At 32.3% G+C, this 24,281-nt stretch overlaps 1 protein-coding gene across 1 annotated transcript; it reads right to left on the reverse strand.

The window, feature by feature from the left end:
* Nucleotides 1-964: 964 nt before the first annotated feature.
* Nucleotides 965-16,413, reverse strand: LOC112023341 (beta-galactosidase 10; the record flags this gene model as incomplete). Its single annotated transcript, XM_024055959.2, is given in 19 exon segments — nucleotides 965-1,249; nucleotides 1,610-1,937; nucleotides 2,591-2,802; nucleotides 2,896-3,006; nucleotides 5,208-5,315; nucleotides 5,871-5,980; nucleotides 6,836-6,945; nucleotides 8,065-8,273; nucleotides 8,844-9,008; nucleotides 9,811-9,929; nucleotides 10,049-10,136; nucleotides 10,366-10,471; nucleotides 10,670-10,758; nucleotides 12,730-12,873; nucleotides 14,730-14,822; nucleotides 14,988-15,054; nucleotides 15,418-15,530; nucleotides 15,642-15,737; nucleotides 16,383-16,413. Coding segments are annotated over 19 exon segments (2,410 nt in total), but the record flags the coding sequence as incomplete, so codon positions are not given.
* Nucleotides 16,414-24,281: the final 7,868 nt, after the last annotated feature.

Raw genomic sequence — 24,281 nt, forward strand, 5'->3', positions numbered from 1 at the left:
TTTTATGGATAATTCAATAGTCACAATGAAAGAGGAAAATTTGAACCCTAAACACCTCATTAAAAACATTAAAAAGTGCCAAATGAACTACAAGACTCTTTTTAAGGTGAGTTTTGATGTCAAGAACAAATGTGGTATAAGGCCCACATACTATGAGACATTAATTGCATGTAACTTTCTTCTTTTTTTTTTTTATTTTTTTTTTTTTTTTTTTTTTTTTTTTTTTTTTTTTTTTTTTTTTTAATTATACAATTGAATTGCATGTAACATTACATAATGTAATTATTGGTTGATGAGAAATACAGAGTTCCATTTTTTAAAATTATAAAAAAACTAACAATGAGTGAGGAATGGAGGATTCAGATTTGAGTTCTCCTCATAAGGACCAAGCAATACAACTACACCACAAGGCCCTTGACAAGATAAAGGGAATTCACTCTTGTGATGGTCACTTCATAAAACTTAGTCGTCAATCAATTATGTTATCTTCAATTGATTGTGTTATTATTATTATTATTATTTTTTTATGAGTACTATTAATTTGACTATTATTTTTTTAAGATTTTAACATTAATACCCACAAAACTTCCAGCAATGTCCTCTTGATTTGAATATTTTCTTATCTACTACTTGTAATTTGGCGTTTCTAACTATCCATAACTCTCAATGATAATTTATCAGCGATCCATTATTTGGCTTGAAGTTTGTTGATGACAGAATTTTTTGTTTTGTTTTTTTGTTTATTTTGAGAAATAGGTAAATAGTAAAGGAATGTAAGGTAGGTTTGAACTACTACGGATGCGATTACCATTAAGGTAATGGTAGAATAATTTCATTTGCATAATAATGTGGAACGTTCTTATCTATTCATTTCAAAAGCACACCCTAGGTTTTCACATAATTCAAATTGTGGATCAAGTTCAACCCTAAATCCTATTGAGCTGAGTCTGAGTGAGAGTCCATCTTTACCTGCTTAGAATATGGATTGATATTGAATGCCTTATATTGGCAAAAAATGGCACAATGGACAATTCCTGTTTTACATAAATTACCTCGATTAATAAAAATGATGAAACAGCAGTAGGCAAAAAACTATATCATGTGTTATTGAATCTGCTCTATGCTGGAATTGGTAGTTTCAGCTGCACACTGCCTCCACAGCAAGTTTCTTAGTTGCAGTAGGACACAAAACCTCACTGAAATTTCCTCCACTTAGTTCTATGGCACATTCATTTTTGTTTAGGCACAGCTGCAATAACGTTGAAGCATGTTAAGAAATCAGGAAGAAAGAGATTACAGTATTAGATGTGAATATGTTCATTTTATGCATGACAAACTGATGTGTTAACTTTGCTGAATTGGTGCTTTATGCCAAAAGGTCTGAAGTGGATTGCTTGTACTCAAAACGATGTATTTTAAGCATATTAAATAAGTATGATGATTTGAGTTTAGTTGAAATTTAATGGCCACATGAAGGATGACATTTCAAATGGTCTGAAGCATTAGGAATTAAAATAAAGTAACAGAAAGAAATAAAGAAGGAGAACTATATGTGACATATCAACAAAACTAGTGTAATAGAAATATGAGGCAATATATAAATCCTCACCTTTTCAACCACAGAAGTGGAATTAGGATCATGACAGTCTCCCTTGCTGTAGGATCCACATGTTCCAGTAGGAGTTCCAAAGCTGGCAAACTTTATAGTAGATATACGAGTACTCTCGGGGCATTTCAAATAAGCAGATGTTTTCGTTTTGTTGTCATTTGCACTTTCAAGCCAAGATTCAACAGAAGGGTAATCCTCAGCAACAAGAGCACATACACCTGAGATTTTCCGTCTTGAGAATTTGATTTTTGTTGGATCTCCACCTTTCTCCTCAAAGATCACCAAAACATTTCCTGATGGCTTGAACCAAGAGCGTGGAACATGGTACCTGCACCAAACATTAAGTGAGAATGCCATCTGGCCCATTTCCGCCTTCAAGAAATATATAATATCGACACAGTTTGATGAATATAAAGATCTACTAACTGTAGAAGATAGTATCAAGAAACTGATGAACAGAAAGCACACTCTGAAGATGAACAACATGTTTTTCTCATGAAAAACCTCAAGGAACATATTGTTAGTGGTCATACTGAAAAATCAAAGTATTCAAAAAAGATTTTATAGAGAGGCAAAGCAACATAGGTATCCATGACAGGTAAAAAGTTCTTGGATATCACTAAAGACACGTGGGAAGGACCTTCAAAAATGAAACTGCATGCTAATTGCTCCAGAATTAAGTAAAAACCTTTCTCTTCGATTTTTATATTTGTTTTGGAGTATGGATTTACTTGATTCGTGAAAACTAGATGTCCTAATGATCTAAATTTCATTAAAATACAGTAAAATAAGTAATGTTTACCCATATATTCTAATGCATTATTGTCAATGCAGTATGAGCATTTCTCTGTGAACTATGCTGGCTGGTCAATCATGTTCTATTACAAAAATCTATGTGGTTGTGGTTATGCTGCAATTATAACCAAAAAAAAAAAGAAGCACTTGGGGATTCTAATTTACAGTCAATAATTTTTCCCTTACCATCTTTGTGTTGGTTCTCCACATCCAGCACGGCACTTGTTTGGCAGAAATTTGCCTCTGTAATCACATTCTTTAACACACTCATCATGTATAGAGCTTTTTATAGGCCAGTATCTTCCAATTTCTTCTCCATTCAACCAAGCAAGACCTTTTCCCATATGTATCATATCCAGCCCAACAGGTTCATTTCCCAATGGAGGGTCTACCACAACCTGCACAAAGGTGTATTTCAAACTGTAACCCAGATGAGACAACAGCCATGTCTTTCCAGAGGCACCGACGAAAATAAATCTCCAAGTGTTTACCTTGTACCATGTTAAAGGCTGTTTCTTTGGTGGTTTTGAGGTTGATGACCAAGTCATATTATCCGAAGCATCAGCCTTGTATAGTCCAAGGTGTTCTCCTTGTAATCCAATCTGAGAAAAGCAGGAAAGAGAAATTGGGGTTTGTGTTTAAGAAACCTTCAAGCCTGAATTCTAAGAACAAGACTTTCAAGATTAAGCCTATCTTATCTGATTTAGCACCCCTGCTGAAATTTCAGGAGGTGCTGCTTCACTCACAAGTAGTTAAGTTAGATTGGTGAAAATGAGCCAAGCTGATGTGAGCACTTTTAAGCATTTGAGCTCAGTTTAGCTGGGGGAGAAATGGTACATATTGATCTCCGTAAAGAGTTTGTGAGGCTGGCAATTCAAAACAGCTCATTGGTTTAAACAAGCTACGTGGTTGGCTTGATTTTTGTGTCAGTATAACCAGGTCAGTATGGACAATTTTGGAATAGTAAAAGGGGGTTTGACTTTGAGCATTTGTCAGATATATATTGAAATATAACATAATTAAAAAAACTGTACTTCAATGTATTTTTTGTAAAGGACAAAAATCTGGGTTTACCCATCAATCATGACATATCCTTTGTCAATTGACTCCAAAAAGAGGATGTGCTCTTCTATGGTCATAAAAGTAATTGCAATTAAAGAAGACAAAATGAACACTGGTGGATTTGACTGCGGAGCTTGAAATTAACTACTAGATTGTCTCTATTTTGTTTAAGAATGAACCAAAACAAGATTCTAGCATGTGGAAAGCCCAATCTAATCTATTGAGGATCCATAGCCAACCCCAAATTTTGGGACTAAGGCTTTGTTGTTGTTGTTGGAAGCTCAAGTGGCTCATCCAATTCACAGTCATGGAAATTAAATTTTTTTTTTCTTGTTAAAGTAACATGTTAACACTTCATATACATAATGGCCCCTTCACTTACAGCCTTTGGCTGTTACTCTTGTCCTCAAAAGGAGAAGCATTGGAAATTGAGATCTGCAAGGCATAGGACTTTGAGGTGCAAGAAGTACGAGGAGGGAAAATGACATTCCAAATGAAGAAGAGACTCCTTGCTGTAGGATATACAATGATTGTCATTATGTCAAGTGAATGCTTTTCATGAGATTCCTTGCTATACAAAAAGATGTTTTATTTGTCAAATGATGTTTCGATCAACTATTATTGAATGGCATTTCAAGAAGCCAAGTGACTTTCCTTTTTACTGACAAATGGCAGTTCTCTTTTCCAAATAGTGGAAACTAGAATGGAGTTTTATGAAAGTATAAAATGTCCAATTTTGGGTCTGAGGTAACAAACCCCTATCTAAGGACTAGATCTTTGGGCGCTCACTGGATTGGAAGGCAGCTAGAAACTCAAATTTAAGTTTTGTTCAAGATATTATCTAGGAAACTGTATATTTTTTAATAAATACTATAGCAGTCCTATTGCAAGGGGACTAGCCACTGGAACTTGTTTCTTCTTCTTAGAATGTTACTTTGACTAAATTCCAAAGATCCTTTCCATTTAAATTAAAAACTAGTTTTATCCACAATTGCTAAGTGAAGGTCGATTCTTGAACTAGAGGAGGGTGGGTTTCTAACAGAACACCTCCATGCCTTAACTTCATAGCCCCTATCACTGGATAATCACAAGTTATTTTTTTACATGTGAGATGATGGTTGGACTCCAAGTTCATGAAATGAGGTAGCAACTGCTTTTCTCCTCCCTAAATATGAGCTCATTGAAACCTACAGGTTAAGAGCCCTACAGGGACCATATAAAGTTTTACACTGATGAATCTACATTTAAAATAGCTCTGTCATGGCATTCCTATCATATTTATTGCAAAAGCTAAAGAGTGATAAGCATCTTGAGGTATATAAAAACCAGGAACTAGTTTAATCTATATTGCTATTGTTAGAATTATGGTTAAGTAATTAAACTTACCATTTCCTAATAGGTTAAGCTTTTGGGACAATCACTAATATAACATGGTATCAGAGTAGGAGATCTTGAGTTTGATCTCTGTCTTCACTCTACTTCCCATTTAAAATGTTAAATTCTCACTTGTTGGAACCCCACTTACTAAAGGGAAGTTTAAGCTCACAAGTGAGGGAGAGTGTTAGAATTATGGTTAAGTGATTAAATTCATCATTTCTTAATAGCTTAAGCTTTTGGGACAATCAGTAATTTAACAGCTATATTATGTTAGAATTGACAAGCTTTTCATTAAAGTTTATTACAACTAAAACATTTAAACACGTCCAAACAGTTTGAGAAACTGATTAGGAAAGTGAAGTACCTTGTAGGTCCAAGCATATGAAGACATGTCGATTGTCCCATTATTGAACCCCTCAATCTTGACACTTGTTGGTCCTGCTCCTCTCCATTCATAAAATGCTCCTGCAGTCTAAACAAAGAGAGAGAGAAATGTTCATGGCAATACAGGCAACCAAAACTTCAAAGAAAATTCTTGCTATATTCTATCTTGACTGATGAGTGTCAGATTAAACCTATGACTGAAATGATATATTGCTTTGAAACAATTGCAGATCACTTGCTGCAATAATATGGCAGGGAACCCTCTATGTATCTATCAGGAAGACAAATTTCTGAAGTTACTACCAATATTTTTAAAAACCAGACTGTTTGAGGAACTAGCAAATGGAGAGGTTCAAGGTTTTAAGGTTGGATCAAGGTTTGATGATACATTAAACTGTGATGACATCACCGGATTATCAGGGACATGGGGTACATAGGATCAAGTTTTTCCCAAATCTTGAAAGAATGAAGTATATAATTAGATAGAAATCTACAGATTGGTGCTCATATTGTCAATGGAAATTAAACCCTATAGCCAGAATGGAGATTAACATCAACAAATGGTTGATTTTCCATTGGTATAAATGAATTTAGTGTCTTACAGTCAGAAAAAATTAGCACTTATAAAGGAAGAGTATCTCACTGCTAGACCAAGAGTCATGCTTAATAGAGCAATTTCATTCTTCCCAGCCTTTAGAGAAATAGGTTTCTTAAATTTGAATGGTGAATGTGTGCCATTTCCAGATGCGCTACCTGAAAGATGAGGTACAAATATAACTAAGACTACTCGCAAGAGTATTTTAAGAAGCTACTATTGCAAAATTATCCAGATCACCCACAAATTTCCAATATACTCAGAAGAACACATGCATACATGATGCTGGCATAAAAACCATCAGAATGAATTCAATCATACGCAGGGGACATATAGACAAAAAAATCTAGTAGCTAAGCAGTGAGTGACACAAGCAATAGCAAAGACAGCAAACTTGATGCCAGTAGTATTTCACCTACATTTAAAAATGAGCAGCTTTGTACCGAAAAGCATGATAGATATAAACAAAAAAGGGCTGTCTTTCGTTGTTTCTAATGATCCAATGCACTTTGAAAGGGTACATTTTAAATTCAAATACACCAATATAGTCCAGTAATTTATTCATACATTCAACAATTAAAGTAAGAAGCAAAGCATATTTCACCTGAACTAGGAACTTGTATGGTAGAAAAAATTGCTCTAAGGCCAATAGAAGTCAATACTCAACACCATTCAACCCAACCATTCAGTGTATCTATGAAATAAAAAATAAAAATAAGGCAGTATATATATATTGATCTATATAAATATTTAAAGATGGAGTCACAGTTTTTTTTTTTTTTTTTTTTTTCCAAAGGTCAACACAAAATATAAAAGTCTATAACAATAATTCAATATATTTATGCACCAAGCAAACTGATCATATTAAATTAGCACTACACATAAGGATAGCAAAAGGAAGTAATGTGACGAAATGGAAATTGCAACCTACTTGACTTTAAAAACAATATATAACTATTGATATATAGGATTGACATATGCAACTAACATAAATTGTTGGGAGAAACAGATACCTTCAAGTTCCTGATTCACAAAAGCATGTAAAGCATGACCCATTGATTCAATATGAAGAACTGGATTGCTTCCCTTCTTTAAGAACTCTTCATTTTCGTTGACAAATATACTGTCATTGAAAAATAGTATGATTCAAAATCTACCCTTAAATCCACCTCTGTCTCAAATATAATTTGCAAATTAATTAAACTCTGCATGGTCGTAGGCTCATAATGCATAAAACAAACAGAACAGATCCACTAACTTCCAGGAATCCCATAAAACAAAACACATTTTTTTCCAAATTCATAAAGAAAGCACAGGAACACATGAAAGGCCCTGTTGTGAAAATCCAATCAGATTCACACAACAGACAGGTATCCTAACACACACTGAACATGGAAACCCAGAAATTGTTGTGTTCAAGAGTTGGCTCTTGTTTATTCTGTGAAGAAAGGTTTTTTTTTTTTCCCTTCTCTCTCTGTCTCCAGTGCAGCATTTTTAAATTGATAATAGGATCCATACAACATACATATCAACATATATGCGTGCATATGTAATAAAACTATAAACATGTATAGAAAGAGAATTGGGGAAAAGGCTCCCTACCAACCTCCTCTCCCAGATCCCACAAAAACAGGGAGCCTTTTGTACAATCTTGAGAGAGAGAGAGAGATCTGTTTTCAACAATTTTGTACAACATGTAGCAATGAGAGAATTTGTAAGAAAGTAAAAAAGACAACAAAAAATAAGTGCAGGAGTTACCAACATCTATATAGAAAACCAGTTTGGAAACTCTCTCTCCACCCTCATAGATATGGACAGACAAAAGCCAATTAATAATAAAATTTTAGTGCGTGCTTGAATTGGCCTGATTCGTTATAGTTTAAGCTTTTGACACATGCTTCCTAACATAACATCAGAACCTTGTTCATGCAATTCAATTTCTGTTTAATTGTTTGTTTCTCTTTCTGTTTTTGTTTAAGGACCCAGATGGTGCAAGTGAGGGGCTGTGCTTGCACTTTCAATTAGTAATCATGGAGATGGGAGATGAGTCTGTTTTAGAAAGGATGATTACTTATTAGTCTTCTACTTTCCTAATGTAAGAGATATAACATTAAGTATGCACACATTTCTTCATCACTTATCCATTCTGTCACATACAACTATTAAAGGGTATCTTCAAGTGACAAAAACTGCATTTTGACTTGAGAAAATATAACATTATCTTCTAAATAGCAAGACGAACCTTGTTGTATACCAGAGGTAGTCAGTAGTATCTTTTGTGGTATTGATGTGATCTACAAAGACATTTTTAATGAAGTCAGCTTCTCCCCAAATCCCAGGCTTCTCCACAAATACTTCCCAATCAAGAGTTTTAACGCCTTTAGTTGGTGATGCTGCTGCTGGTTGCAGATCCTCTGGTACCATTTCCACTATGGTGGTTTGAGCTCTAACCTGTTGAAGATTTCATGTTTAAGTGCAAAGTCTAATTAAGTGCAAGAAATCTGTAAACAATTAAGGAGTTTTAAAGAATCCATGTCATTACCGCTGTGTTGGCAGTTTATTTCCATATTAGCCGTTAACACAATCGATAACCATTAAGAAATTTGTGACATATACTTAAGTAACAAAAGACCTTTCTTTCAGCATCTCTACCATCTCCAAAACAACTATATCTATGAGTGTCAGAAAACATTTGGTAATTGACAGCCAAGTCTTAGTGCACTTCACAAGGTAGTCAACCCTTGTCAGTGTACTTGTTACTCAGATGCAATTAAAACACTGAGCAAAAAGTAAGGTACATGGGGAACAAACAAGCCTAGATTTTAAATGCATTTTGCTGCTACTAGAAGATGCTTAACAGTACACAAAATCATTACTATTGCATTTTGATGCACTTCCAGGCGTTTAATTGTGACCTTCTTGTGATCATATTGATTTTATCTTTCTCCAGGATCTCAAATTGGTTTGAAAAATAAGATATTTAGCAGAATACAGGCATGGAAAGAAAATATGACTAGTTACCTTTGCTGTGTTAAATACTACATTCTTGCAGTCAGGCAGAATGCTAACTGACCATGCTGGCAGGTGATATGACACATTCCGAAATTCTATTGTCTTGTCATTTTTATCATCCCCATTAGAAATGAATGCAGCACATGCTCCTGAAGAGTCAGTGTAGACATCCGCCTAAAAACTTAGGTTATTCAGTAAATGGGTGCAATTGCTGAACAGAATAAAGGCATATTCCAATCCTAAATTGTAGACAACAGAATATATTAATGAAAATTTAAAATCATTATAGAAAGTGAGGAGCAATACATAAATACTAAAATGATTGAAATACTAAAAGGTGAAAAGAATTCCTCCCCTCAATACCTATGCAGTATCCTAGTTTTGCAGAAAACATGATCCAGGATAGGTTATTTTTAGCTCAGTATCCAAATACATATGAAGTTTATACCCAAAACATAAAATAAATGGTTTTATCCTGGATACAACCTCATGGCTACAATACAGTATATTGACCTGTTCCCAAACATGCTCAAGCCCAGAATAATGCTCATGTTAGCTAATATTGCATTTGCTTAAAACAAAAATCAACACGAAAACAAATTTATGACGCACACCCCAAAAAAAAAAACAAAAAACAAAAATAAACACCAGAGGAGAAACTCAAACAAATGAGATTTCCCAGGATTTGAACAATATCATGTAGGTGAACCATCACTTACAAAAGCAAAGACAAAAGAAGGTAGGCCAACAATGGATAACAAGCACATCATACATCAACACCACAAAAATTGAGGCATGCTTCAATTAACAAAATATACTATTTCCAATTCATACGTGTATTTTTGCAAGTATGAAGTCAGCAAGCTGAATTATATGAACTCAAAGTAAAACTTTTGATTTGACAAGAAACTAGTAAAATTAATCATTTAACTATATAGCACTGATTAAATGTCAAAGGCTAAAATGAGAAAATTACCTCTTGGGAAGGACCTAGTGATATATGAATTGGCTCACTATTGAGCAATGCATGCTCACAAAGCTTTATAGCTCTGTGAAGATCTTTAAGGTGTCCCCATTTTGGAAAACGAGGCAATCCTATAGGCCATACAAAAAACGTTCAAATTAATATTAGTCTGCATAATTTTTATAGTGAATTGCCAATATTTCCATATTAGAGATATAAAGGTTAAGAACAAGAAATGTCAATTGCATACCATATTCATCAATTGGTGCATCATAGTCATAACTTGTGGTGATGAATGGTCCACCTGCAGTGCGACCAAAATTTGTTCCACCATGATACTAGCAAGAAAATAGAAATAATTATAATTAGATTATGATGATGATGATGATATGATAACATCAATTATAATAAAATTAATAATTTGGAGTTTTAACATGGTACTAGGAGTCACTTATCAAAAAAAACATGGTACTAGGAGTGAATCACCAAATAAAACACTTAATCAATAACAACATCACACTAAATGTAGAAAACAAATCATGATGAATTGATAAGTAATGAACATACCATGTAGTAATTTTGGACGCTGCCACCTTTCTGGAAAAAACGGGCAACAGAATAGGCAACATCTTCTGGTGGCCTATGAGGATCGCTCTCTCCAAATGTTTTAAACCTGAAAAGGCAAAAGACTCGCTCGAACTAATTAAAGACATAAAAGATGATTCACAAAAGCTAGACTGGGAGCATTCAATTGTCTTTTGCGTGACTATGAGGATAAAAGTCAACTGATAAGATAAGTGAAGTAAACTTTCCAATGCAAACTTCAAAAGAGGAGAAGAATGCAGAGATAAAAGGTGAAATGAAAAATTACCAGCCAGGCCAATTTTCAGTCCAAATTTTGGGCTTCTTGGGAGAAAGAGGTTTGAATTGATCACAGTAGAAGGAGTTACAAGTATCAATCTGCAAAAGAAAAAAAGGCCATTTTTGTGTTGAATGTTAATATTCTCATTTGTCCTAATGTTACAGTATTTTATGAAAGATGGGAAAGGACAGCCCAATGTTGAGTATATGAAAAATCATAGGATTACTATGCTAGAGAAATATTTGTAAGCATAAAGTGTTCCCGTAACTTTTCAAAGTCGAATAATTACTATAGCAAGTAAGAATGAACTGAATGTATGATATGACAATTCATTAAACATATCAGCAAGAAGAAACGTGTAACACAGAGGAAATGTGTTTGTATGGACACGTGTGTCACAAACTCATACACACACACACAGAAACAGAGAGAGAAAGAGAGAAAGATGAAAGAACGGTTTAGATTCCAAATTGATTATGCAGAGAATTCATCAATTAATTTCGAATCAAACCAATTATGTGATCAACAATATTGAGATTAAGAACCACAAAACAGCAATTCACCAAATCATAAAGCAAAATAAAAGCAATAAAAGCATGAGACACATGATATGGTGACAAAGTGGAAAACTGATTGAGAACTTCTCCAAAAGGAAAAACAACTTTGAGGGTGACACACGCCAAAAAAGGAAATACACTATAAAAGGAGTTTACGATCTAGAACAAAACTTTTGTTACCTAAAACTCTACAATCCCAGTAGATGAACTCACTGTTGCAACCCTCAACAGCTTTGGAACATCTGAACTTCTACATAAATCTGTTCACGAACAACCCATCTGTGTTCACAACCAGAATATCTGACCAACTCCAAGGCACCACCTGAAAGATTTGATACCGCAGTGAACTTCACTAGGTTGTGGTTTCAAGATCTTTGTATCACAACATATGGATACACACCCAATAACATTATGGCTTTCTGTACTTGCAAGTTCACAGAGATGGGGTCTCTGAGTTTCTCTCTGAGTGGTACCATTCAATTAGGATTTTATAGTTTTTGCAAGTAGGGTTAAAAGCAATACTCCAACTTCAATTAAAACATGTAAGCAAAACCGAGACACATTTTTGATTGATCAAGAGTCAATTGAATGGCTGTCAAAATCCTAATTTCGATCGATTGAGAGTTGATCAAATGGTAGTCAAAATTCTCAAATTCCACATTCTTGTATCAACTTAATTGGCAAAATCTCACTCGTTTCAAATCCAAATAAGGTCAAATTTGCATCTGTTTGCAGCCTCTGATGTCTAGTTCCCAATAAAACAAGTGAAATTCATTATGGTGAAAACGATATGGTGGACAAAAGATTATCAACATTTCATTTTGAGCATATCAAAATTTTGTTGTCTTTGAGCAGCTTCTGACTCGGAATCAATCCACTTTTATAATGAATGAATTATACACCAATAAATTGAAATTTATTACATGTCATGGAATGAACACTAAAAACCTAACAAGAGTTGCATGACGCACACTCACACAAGATATATTAGTAGAGGATGGGATCAGTGAATGAAAAGAAGAGGATAAGAAATGAGGCAGTCATCAAGTCTAAACAGTTGACATTATGGAGTATTTATTGTGAGAAAAATGGTTATTAATTATTTTTGCCAGGAGTTAAAGAAATAGAAACTACAAGGACAAAAATATGTTCAGTGTGAATAGTTTGAGAAACAAATGTACTTCAAAACTTAAATGAACGATTAAAACACACAAAAGTATAAATCACAATGTAAAAACAATGTTCATTATTATATTAATCTAATATAAGAATATATTCCATTAAATCAAACTAAAGTACACAAGGTAAAACATGTTGTAAACCAAATGTACCAAATCAAAGTAACTCATACTAAGGACAATAAAAATGATTAATACCACTCATTTACACACGTGCAGGCACATGATTACATGTCCCAAATAACTATATTTCTTGATATCAAGATCTGCATTGCATTAAAGACATTTAGTAAATACACATAAGTTCTACTTCAGTTAGAAAATACACTCTTACCACAGTATCAGGAGCATCAAATTGCTGGCACATAATCCAAGGGACACCTATATTTTGAGAAACAGCCATGCTAGCAGCCCACATGGCATATCGCTTCCCCGCATCTCCATAACCGCTCTCATAATATCCATATTCATTTTCAATCTGCAAGAAAAGAAAAAAAGAAATGATTACTGCAATCTCAATATATGTAAAGAAAAAAAGATAAGACAGGAAGGAAAAGCACATCAAAGTAAAGTGGTGCAACCGCAATGAAAATTTTATTTTAATTTAATCTTATTTGATTTTGGAGCCAATTATAACTTTTTATTGGCCAATAGTATTTTATTTTAGGTCCTAGTAGTTAATTAGGTTATTAGTACTTTTTTTATTAGAGTCAAGGTAACATTTGTAATTCAATAACTGGGATTTCTTTTGTTAGGATTAGGGTGTCTATGTTAGTTATTATATATGCAAAGTATTGTACTCCTATTGAAGAGGATTACTTAGATGAATGAAATTTCTATTGAAATTGCCTCAACGGTTTGGTGCTAACTATAGCAAACCCTAGGTGCCGAAAACTGGCAATTTTCTTTCGCTTGGTGCTACCTCATAGATTTTCAAACTTTTATTTTTCTTGTTCCTAATTTTGTAAATGAAATTGTTGTGATTTTTCCTACATCATAGAGGAGTATAAACTTACTACTATCCTAGCCATGCGGCCCATGCCTAGCTCAAAGGAGATAACAAACAGTTGAAGAGTCTAACCGAGTAAGATAAAATTGTATAATACAATAGATAAAGGAAAGACATAGTAATTAATACAGAGTTTTGGATTTCTCTCATAGAAATGGTAATTTTAAATTCAAATAGAAATATGGTAATCTTTCTCTAAAAAGAAATTTCTCATGTATGCCTTCAACTTTTAAGAGACAAGATAAATGTTTGCTCTCAAACGTCAATATCCTTTTAGTAAGTAAACTTATATTATATTCAAGTAAAATAAGCATCCCAATCTATGAATATACAAACAAAAGACTAACTTTTTTATACAATGAATGTGATGGTCAGTTTCAATCACACAATAATATGAACAAATGAGTGAGAAGAACTAATCAAACAACTGGAAAAACTTTCCCTAAATCATATTTCAAGCCCACAAAAATAATTAGATTATGAAATCATACATGCAGGTTTAGTACTGTCTTAAAATATTTCCTATTCCATCTAATTTCATTATCGAAGTTCTTTAAGATCTTGATTGTCCAAGTCTTGGACCAATCACACAATACGATGAAAAAATGAGTGAGAAGAACTAAATCAAACAACTGGAAAAACTTTCCCTAAATCATATTTCAAGCCCACAAAAATAATTAGATTATGAAATCATACATGCATGTTTAGTAGGCTCTTAAAATATTTCCTATTCTAACTAATTTCATGATTGAAGTTCTTTAAGATCTTGATTGTCCAAGTCTTAGACCAACTAATGATGGCCAGGGAAATTAATGTTTCATACGGTTTCAGGTTAGAAGCATGGATGCTTTAAAGAGATGCTGTACTATATCTAATAAGTATCTGATACAGATATGCCAACTTGCTGAGATATGGCAGGATACAAATCAAATGAGTATCCACGAATGAAAAAAAATGACACATATTGCTCTGTTATGTCATATATGTGATCCTATTGATAACTCCAAACAACTAGAGTTCATAGGAAGTAATGTGCCAACTAATACCACCACTAGTGGTGAAGCAAGCATCATCTTCTTGTGCTACAACCAAGATAGAATTGTGAGCTTTGTACAACTACTTGCAAATTTAACATAGCACAAAATCCAATGTAGCCTCAAAGAATAAAAATTTGAAATAGTTGAGGCTCAAGAGCCACAAGATCCAGAACTTTCAACATTGTAACTAAATATTAACATGACTTTTGAGAGAGGATAAGGCAAAGTTCAAAAATTCAGCACTCTTATCAAGCTACATGCTACTTTCAGATTATAAGTCAGACTTGCCTGGGCCAAAATGATGGGACCTCCTTGTGATGCAAAAAGCTTCTCTTGTTTCATTAGGTTCACTATGAATGTTGTGAACTTCTGCATGTAATACTAAACCCCACAAAGTAGCCAAATCAGTTAGAAAGGGAATGAATATCATTTCATATGTTAAACAATTGCATTGCAAGAACTTAAAAACACAATCTTATTGAATGATACTTTTAAAATGTTCTTAAAGTTTAAGCCATGAGTCTTTGAGAGTCCAAATTTTTATACCTTAAAAGGCTCATTGTCTGTCCGGAACACAGTGCCAGGCACATAATGCAACCAAACAGGTATACCACTGTATCATAGAACTGTAATTTAGGAATTTCCAAGTAATAATTGAAGTTTGAAAGAGTGTGTGAACATTAATAAGTGCAATGCTCCATAGTTTTAAACATTGACAGCCTATTTAAAATGATTTCATTTTTCTGCAGACAAATATTTCATTATTTATAAGTGAAGCTTTATAAAAAATAGAGGAACCTCACTTACACAAAGTTCCCCTAAAAAATTACATGAATATGGAATTACATGCGAACTGAAAGAGAATCAATAAAATCTAGAACTTGATGTATATCATTTGGGCCAAGACATTCTTGCATGTCCAAAGTGGTATTGCAATGAGGAAACAATATTACATTCAACAATGAGAATAACGTACCCAAAGTTCCATTCTGCTGCAACAAATGGCCCAATTCGAAGAATCAAATATAAACCCGCCTGCTGAACAATCTTCACAAACTTGACCAGATCGTATCGCCCCCCAAAATAATACTAGGATTTCCCAATTCAAATAGAAGAAGAGACAAACCAATTTTAACATAATTAGATAAATACAGAGAATGCATCTGTTATTAATTACTACACATCTTTTATCCTACTCACATTGTTTGGAGAAAGTTCATGACCATTCCAAAATACATACGTTTCAATCACATCGGCCCCTCCCTCCTTCGCTGTTTGAACCAAACCCGGCCACATCTACCATATACCAGATTAATATAGATAGAATTAATCTCCATCACAAAAACCCACCCCCCAAAAAAACAAGGCAATCCCAAAATAGAACCATAGAAAACAATCAGATAGCCAAACAATTTGCAATCCAGAATGCCATTTCAAGGAGAGAATCTACAGCAAAAAATTGAAAACCAGATAGGTTCTATTGAAACCATATGGAGAGAATAATAAATTAAACAAGCAAACACAGATTCTGTTTTCAAAGATTATCAGTAACCAAAGAAGAATACATAAAAATCAAACACATAAGCAAATATAATTCATGAAAACCAAGAAACTGTAAAATCAGAGCATTACAGAGAAAGAACAACCATCACGTTTGGTTGCTCTGGAAATGTGAAAGATTAAAATTAAAAACCAGATAACTCCTTCTCAGATGAGTCATTCTACACTTTGTTTGGATTAAAACTGAGTTCCTTTTGTTCACAAACACTAACTTATACTCTCCACACACACACACACACACTCGACACGCACACAAATCCTTTATTTTCCCATGGTTTCTGAGCAAACAAACGGAGCATTACCCATTATACAAAAATGAATAAATAATGTAGGAAAAAAAAAAAAAAAAAAGCCCAACAACAACAACAACAAGCCACTAACCGCGGGAACGCTGCGAGGGTAGTGAATGGCACATCAGAGGTACTCCAAGACAGATCATTGCCCAACACTCTGTCCAACCAATTATTACTTATTTTATTAACACAAACTCTAGCTGAAAAGTAAACGCTGATTCATTTTTTCACAATTTTTTTAATTTATTTATAGTGAGTTGTGAGATGGAAAAGATGTGAATTCATATTATCTATTATTTTTATTCTATCACTATAATTTATATGTAGCAATTGGTTAAAGTTGACAAAAATTATAATTTTGACATTTTCCTTTACTAAATCCTTTTTCACAATTATTACTTTTATATTATCTTTCTCACACTACCCAACCAATTGTCTGTTACCTTTACATGATTTACTATTTTTTTCTTACTGCACACCATCAGTACATAGAACAGTTGTAGTAAAGTAAGTGGAATAAGTTGTAGTGTTAGAATTATTGACCTTTTTTTCTTTTTGTTTTTGTTTTTGTTTTGAGCAAGGCTATATATACAAACCGTTATTCTAACAAATTTCAAACTTGCTAAGTTGAGAGGTTATTATTATTCTTATCTATATAGATCCATACTGACAAAAGTTTTGAAATTTGTTACTATTTTGTTTGCCTCTAGACTTATTGTTTTGTTTTTAAATAAGACTCCTAAGCCATGATAATATTTAGAAAATATTTTACAATTTCTTTTTATAAGTAAATTTTATACTTAATGAAAATGGAAATCTAATGACCTCTATTTCAAAGATGGGACCCTCAAATTGTATTACCTCTTAGGATTAATGAGTATTACATGAAAAATTCTTAGGTACTCTTGAGTATGAATAAATGATATCTATTTTCTCACATTCATGGTGACTCACATAAATTTAATAGTAGACTCTACCATGTATAGAGAGAAAGAAGTATCATTCTCGTATTCGAGTATTTAAAAATTACTATATCACACTACTTTAACACAATCCTATTATTTTTATGAGCTACAATTTTTATTTTTTTTATTTTGGAATAATAGGAGCTATTAACTAAATTTGGGCATTTTGGATAAAAATGATGCTAAGTATTTAATCATTGTTTATTTATGAAGCTACCTTGTCTAAGTTACTAGAAGTATTTTGTGCATTCAAAATAAATTACATGTTGCATCAGCATATTGCTTACATTAAATACATTTTTCTAAAATCTAATTTCAATAAAAAAAAAGTATAATTATAAGATAATATGTGTTTATTGTGTTGATTATCCAGAGCCTTAACTATCTTTCTTTTGTGATATAGTTTCCCTCCCTCCAATGGTTAAATGTGTGTACATATATAATCATCAGTTAAATTATCTAGAATAAAACTAATTAATTTCAATAAAACACTTAGAATCAATCTCATCTTTTCTAAACTAGTTTGGACTTTGGATTCAGGAAATAAAAAAAAAAAAAGTAAATCTAATGGTCCATACAACTTATTTAAGTTTGATGAGTGAATTTATTCATAAGACAGGATGGGATAGTATTACAATACTCTTGAATGCGTATTGAAGGTAAAGTAATACTACTAAGAGAAAATGATGCAGCTTTTATAGGCGATTTGCATTTTGTTTTGTTTCTATATATTTCATTTCTTGCCAATGGACCGTTTACAAAGTTGCCTGTGTGCCAAAACTTGGCCAATTGCTAAGCAGTGCTAAAAGCCTAAAGCACCACATTTTGCAAGAAGAACAAAAAATTAATGATGACCCAGGTTTGTTTGTTTGTCTAGGACACAAGGTGATGATCCAGGCTTGAATTTTCTTTTTCTTTCCTTCATGACCTTTTTTGGTTGTAATTACTTATTAATTAGGTTGGAAACTTCTGTACTTTTTTTATGATTTGAAAAGCCAAAGGTGATAGGGACCAGTTCCTGCCATTGCACTAAGTCATATGAATGTATGATAGCTGTTTGCAATAATATGACAGGATATTTCTTCCTTGCCTACAACCCTCCAGCTTACCGATAATAACTTTCAAACTAAAAAAAGAATATGGGGGTTTTCAAAGTTTTGTTGTTGAAGTATTTTCCCTTTTTTATTTTTATTTTATTTTATAATTTGATAGATACAATGAGATAAGAATTTGGACATTGAATATTTGGAAACACTATAAAGTATCAGTTGATTACAAAACTCTTGACAATTTATTTTCTTTTTTTCATTATTTAATACTTGCATCAAATTTTAGTCAAAAGTAAAAAAATAATTTTCAAGCTATATTAATTTTCAAACTCTTGACTCTATTCTGGAATTTTTTTGAATTATTTGTTACTATGTCATTCTCAATATAATATATACATAATTTATAAAAGAACCTAAACAAAAGAAGCCAAAGATTTCATATGGCACATGGAAGAAGACCCAAGATGTTGTGCTTTTCAATTACAAGCTTGATTTGCCTTTCAAAAGCCATCATTGGTCAATGTGTATATTATGAAGCATGGTCAATGTTGGGTAATCAAGAATCATCATAAAATTTCTACTCAATCAGGAAGACTGAAGAACATTGACCAAAACATAAATCAGGTGAAATAGAGCTCAGATTTTGAAAAAGACTGCAATCACGTGAAATCAGTTTAAGCTGATTAATCAATTTGATTAAACAATTAGACCAAAATATAGGTAAAGATTCACTTATTTATATTTATATAGTAAATTTAATTTTGTTCAATAAAAATAGTGCTATCGAAACTAGAACAGTGTAACGCGGAAACATGGGTACCAGTCTACCGACATAAGTCGGACAGTGATTCCCAATTTGTCTAAATTGTTGGGTCCCGCAAATCTCTAGTCGGTGATAATACCATACTATAATAGGTGCTAGATTACTTGATTTTTGTATTTTATATATTAAATAAAATAAATTTCATTTTATATAAAATTCACATCACACGTGCAAGCAAAAAATATCTTGGACTTAATATTTATATTATATATATATATATATATAAAATAATTTGATTTTATATAAAATTCAAGTCACACCTGCAAGTAAAAAACATATCTTGTGCATCATATCATGTAAACAGGATATTGATTGTAACTCGCACATAGTGGGATAGCTAATACATATTTACATATTTCGAAAATATGTAATAATTATAGTAATAATTATAAATTTATAGTACGCGAATAAAGAAAGCATGTAATTCACGGTTCAATTGTCCACCTAAAATGTCTTGTAGCACTTTTGAACCTTGCTTTTTAACTAGAGTGGAGTTCTTATTTTCTTTCTTACTTTCATTTTTGCCTTTTTTGCCCTAGGATTAGAGAGAGTTCTTTCACTCTTGAACATAAGCTTTAAAGCATTAATCAATATAACCACTATACTTATTATAAATAGGAAAAAAAGCAAATGACATTTAGGTCAATTGGCATTTTTTGAAATTTTTAATAAAAATGTCTAGAGTTTGAATTCTCCACCCTACTTATAATGTAAAAAAAAAAAAAAAAAATTATCCATTTTTAGGAGATTGGAGTTATACAATTTTATTTAGCTATGAAGTTTAGTCTTTATTTTGAATGTGAAAAGAAAACTTAAAACACTTGTTATACACTTATGTATGGGGTACGAGCTTCCAACCCCGGCCCCATGGCACATGCATGATCTCACAATATTGGACCTTTGACCTTGATCCATACACACATTCGGGCCCAATTAGGGCCCACATACATAATAGGCCTCCCTATAAGCATGTCAAAGATAAGCACATGCCGACCAAGTTACACCTAAATCAGGTAGTACACATGCCGAGAACATTGAACATTGTGCGTTCTTGACTGCCTGGTATTGCCTTCGGGAACATCGCTCCTAAACAATCTTTTGAAGGTGGGAACCAGTTCTAATGCCATTACCACCATTCCCAATGGAGCATCCACTTCGAGACGATGAAATTGGACCCCATCTGAACTAGTTAGGTCTGAAAGTAATCATAACCCCTCCACTTATCTCATGATATAAATAGGAGAATAGAGTGAGAAGTGGGGGGTTGGCAATGCTAAAGAAAAATAGAGTGAAGGACAAAATTATCAGGTTGAAGAAGGGCAACTCAGAGAGAAAGAAGAGTGGAGTTTGTGAGGGCTAGAGCGTGCATTTGGGTCTCCCATAGTAGGAACTACCCATTGTAGGAAACCCAAAGCCCACCACACAAATAAATTGTGAGCCCAAGTATAGGTCGAGCCTGTTAACCATATTCTTGGTGCGCATAGCTTATATTATAGCCATTTCTCTAAAAAAAATACATACTATAGCCATTGAACAAATTCAAAGAAAAATATTGAACTAGGAATCTACAATTTTTAATTTACATTAGGTTAATTCAAATATTGCTCTATTATTACTCAATTGAAGAAAAATAAAGACTTTTCGTAGCATAAATGTAAGTTATGTAACATGTACATGACTATTCTTTCTGTTTTTCTTTTTTTAAATAACTATTTCCCTTTTTGAATTGTTTGGTCTTTCAAAGGTACAATTATTTGCATTTATATTAGCTCTTAAAAATTTAATTAATTTATTTACTTGTTCAAAGATAAGAAAAATATAATTGTACCTTAAAATGAAGGGTTTCAAAAGGGGTGAATAAAAAAAGAAAAATGACAAAATTTAGCTACAAAATTAGTTGTAGTCTCAGGCTACAAACTCACTCAATAAAATAAATATCATTGTATATTTTGAAAATCTAACCGATGAATTACATGTTTTTTATGCTCTTAATGCATATGTCAATTTTTGTGTCAGTCGGATATCATTTACTATATAATTTATAATCTTATATTTTATGTATAATTTTAAATTACAAAAACTTGCAATTTAAAAATTTATTGATGACATAGCTATTGATCTTTAATTTTCTTGAAATTTTGCAAACATGGAGGATATAAGAAGAAGATGCAATCTAATGATAGATTTGTCAAAATTCACCTCCAATAAAAAGATATTGAGTGAGTTTGTAGTCTAAAGTTACAATTGATTTTATAGCTAAACTTTGTCAAAAAAAAATATTTCAATAAAGCTATACAGAAGTATACGGAGTAAAAGGTCCAGCAATGACCTGCCAAATGGATTTGCGTGAACCGACATGGAAGACCAAACAAAAGTAGATGGGGCAAAAGGTCCAGCAATGCTCCAGCTGTGCTTATAATATTGCTAGTTAATTTGGTAACCAAGTAGCAACTACTTACTATAAAAGTAGTCTCACATGAGCACTGACACTGGTGTTTGAAAAATAAACCAACAACCATTGTATGTTGGTCATCCTATAAGTATAACTGTTTATGAGGTGTGGAAGGCAAGGGTCGAGATTTGAGTTTTCAAAAGAGAGATTCACACATATATACACTTAGATTATGTTGGAGTAAATTTTTTATCTTGTATTAAAAAAAAAAAAAAACATAATACAATACAACTAGTTCTTTAACAAAATAAGAAAAAGAACTATCCAATAAACCATAACAGAGAAGTTTTGACACAACTTTCATGAGAAATATGAAAAGCTCTCAACAATATTTATTGTTTTATCATTCTCCCGATAAAATTTTTCTAAAGATAATTTCTAAACCAATGCTCTAAAGGAATTGGTTAACATTTCCCATGTTAAAATGATGGACCTAAATTAAAACTAATAATAATCTACCAACTCAACTACTGTGAAAATTGTTATTTGTAGCATTACTCATAGCTTAGACTAAACTCTTCCACTAGGCCACACAACCCCAAGTAGAAGTCCCTAGATAGTCAGTAAAATCTTTTAAAGAATCCAAATATATTAGTAAATAATTCTTTAAAAATCCAATAGAAAATATTTTGGGCTATGAATTATCTTGTAGGAGTACTGCTATTAACTAAGCCCCAAATTTTAGTCAATAGATAAAAATCCCTATGTTAGTCGGTTGTGCCTTCTATCTAACTCTTTTTTAGACTGTTGAAATGCTTCTATGTGTGTATAAATTTTAGAATAAAATCTCTAGTCTACACACTAAAAAGAGAGATAAGAGCAAGCCTCTCTCTCTCCCACCAAAATTAAAATTGATTACCTAAAAGATTATCTCCTTACATCTCTCTTAACGGTCCCTTTCACAAGTAAAGCAAAGTTTTTACTTTTACAAGTTTTTTTTTATCTTCGATCTTTTGACTTAGACTCCGCTTGGAAGTTCATAAGGGAATGGAATGGAATGTGATGATCATAAGGGAATGGAAATGAATGGAATGAAATGGAATGTATTTAAGTAAGGGAAAGGAATGGAAAAGAATGGAATGGAATAGAATTAAGTAACCTTAATTGGATGTTTTAAAATAAAGGAATGGAAATGAATGAAAATGAATGGAATGTAACTAATCCTGTTTGGGAGCAACATGGAGGGAATGGAATGGAATCATTTTATAACAATATTACTATTAGACTCCTATTTTAAAATAAAGGGTTGAATATATAAGGGTATTTTGAGAGTTTTAGTAAAAAAAACCATTAAATCTAATTCCATTCCCTCCTATTCCTCCCAATTTTAGGGAGAATGAAAAATTTGAGGTTTTAAGGGAATAGAGAGGAATGAGTGTTCCCTCCTACTTATTCGATTCCCTCTCACTTAAACTCCCAAACAAGGGAATGGACTTTCCATTCCCTCTATTAAAACTCCCAAACAAGAGAAGGGAATAATATTCTAAAATTATTCTTTTTATTCCTTTCTATTCTAATCCATTCCCTCCTCCCAAGCAAAGCCTAGGATTCATTTAGTTGGGGGGGAGAGAAAATTGGGATGATAAAGACTGGGGAAGGGATGAAAAAAAAAAAATGGAGAAATAGAAGAAATTTTAGTTTTATTTATTTGTGTTTAGTTGGAGGGTGGAAAAGTGGAGGGATAAAAAATATAATTTGTATAAATTTAGTCTCATGGCCTATTACATAACTTTTTATATATATATATATATAAATAGTTTATTAAGGAAAAATAAAAGTTTTGTTTTGGAATAAAATAAGCAAGTCAAACATTCAACAAAGTACCCATAAAAAAGAAGAAGATGAAGAAGAAAAAAAAAGAGTTAACATTGATTTTAGTTTGAGGGAGAAGAAGGGGTAGATGAGTAATTTCCATCCAACATTTTCTCTCTCTCATTTTCTCTCCAATTTGGGGCATTGAAAAGTGGTGGGCTTGAGCATAAAAAAGCTAGAGCTCAGGGCCCACCATTTTCTCTCTCCAAAATCACTCAAACCAAATACCTCTTTCACCAATTTGTTTAGTTGGAGGGGTAGAAAAGTGAGAATATAAAAAATGGGAAATGAATAAAAAAGTGAGAAGATAAAATAAATTTTTTTTTTCTCATATGTGTTTGGTTAGGAGGATGAAAAAGTAAAGAGAGAAAAACTCATTTGTTTGATTGAGAAGAAAAATGAGACGATGAAAGATAAATTTGGTATAAATTTACAATTATGTCTTATTACATAATATAAAAAAAAATTCTTTTAATCATTACATTAAAAAAATTACTTATTATCATAAAATTAATAGAATAACATTAATAATTAATATTAACAATTATTACCACTTTTATATTTTTAAAAAAAAAACAGTTGATTTAAAAAGTTGATTAATATCACAAAACACGCTGTCAAAAAAAAAAAAAAAAAAAAAAAAGGAAAAAAAAGGAGAGAGAATAGTTTGTTTAAAAAAAAAAAAAGAGACACGTTGAACCTAGGTAAAATATATATATATATATATATATTACATAGGATGGATAATATAATATAATATAATTGATAAATAACTTTAGATATATTAATGTGATGGATAGTAGTTAACATATATTTATGATATATTATATTATGATTTTTAAAATATAAATTTAATAATAAATTATTGAGAGGGAAGGCTTTCCAG

Source organism: Quercus suber, unplaced genomic scaffold (genome assembly GCF_002906115.3).
Source record: "Quercus suber isolate HL8 unplaced genomic scaffold, Cork oak 2.0 scaffold_262, whole genome shotgun sequence".
Lineage (NCBI taxonomy): Eukaryota > Viridiplantae > Streptophyta > Magnoliopsida > Fagales > Fagaceae > Quercus > Quercus suber.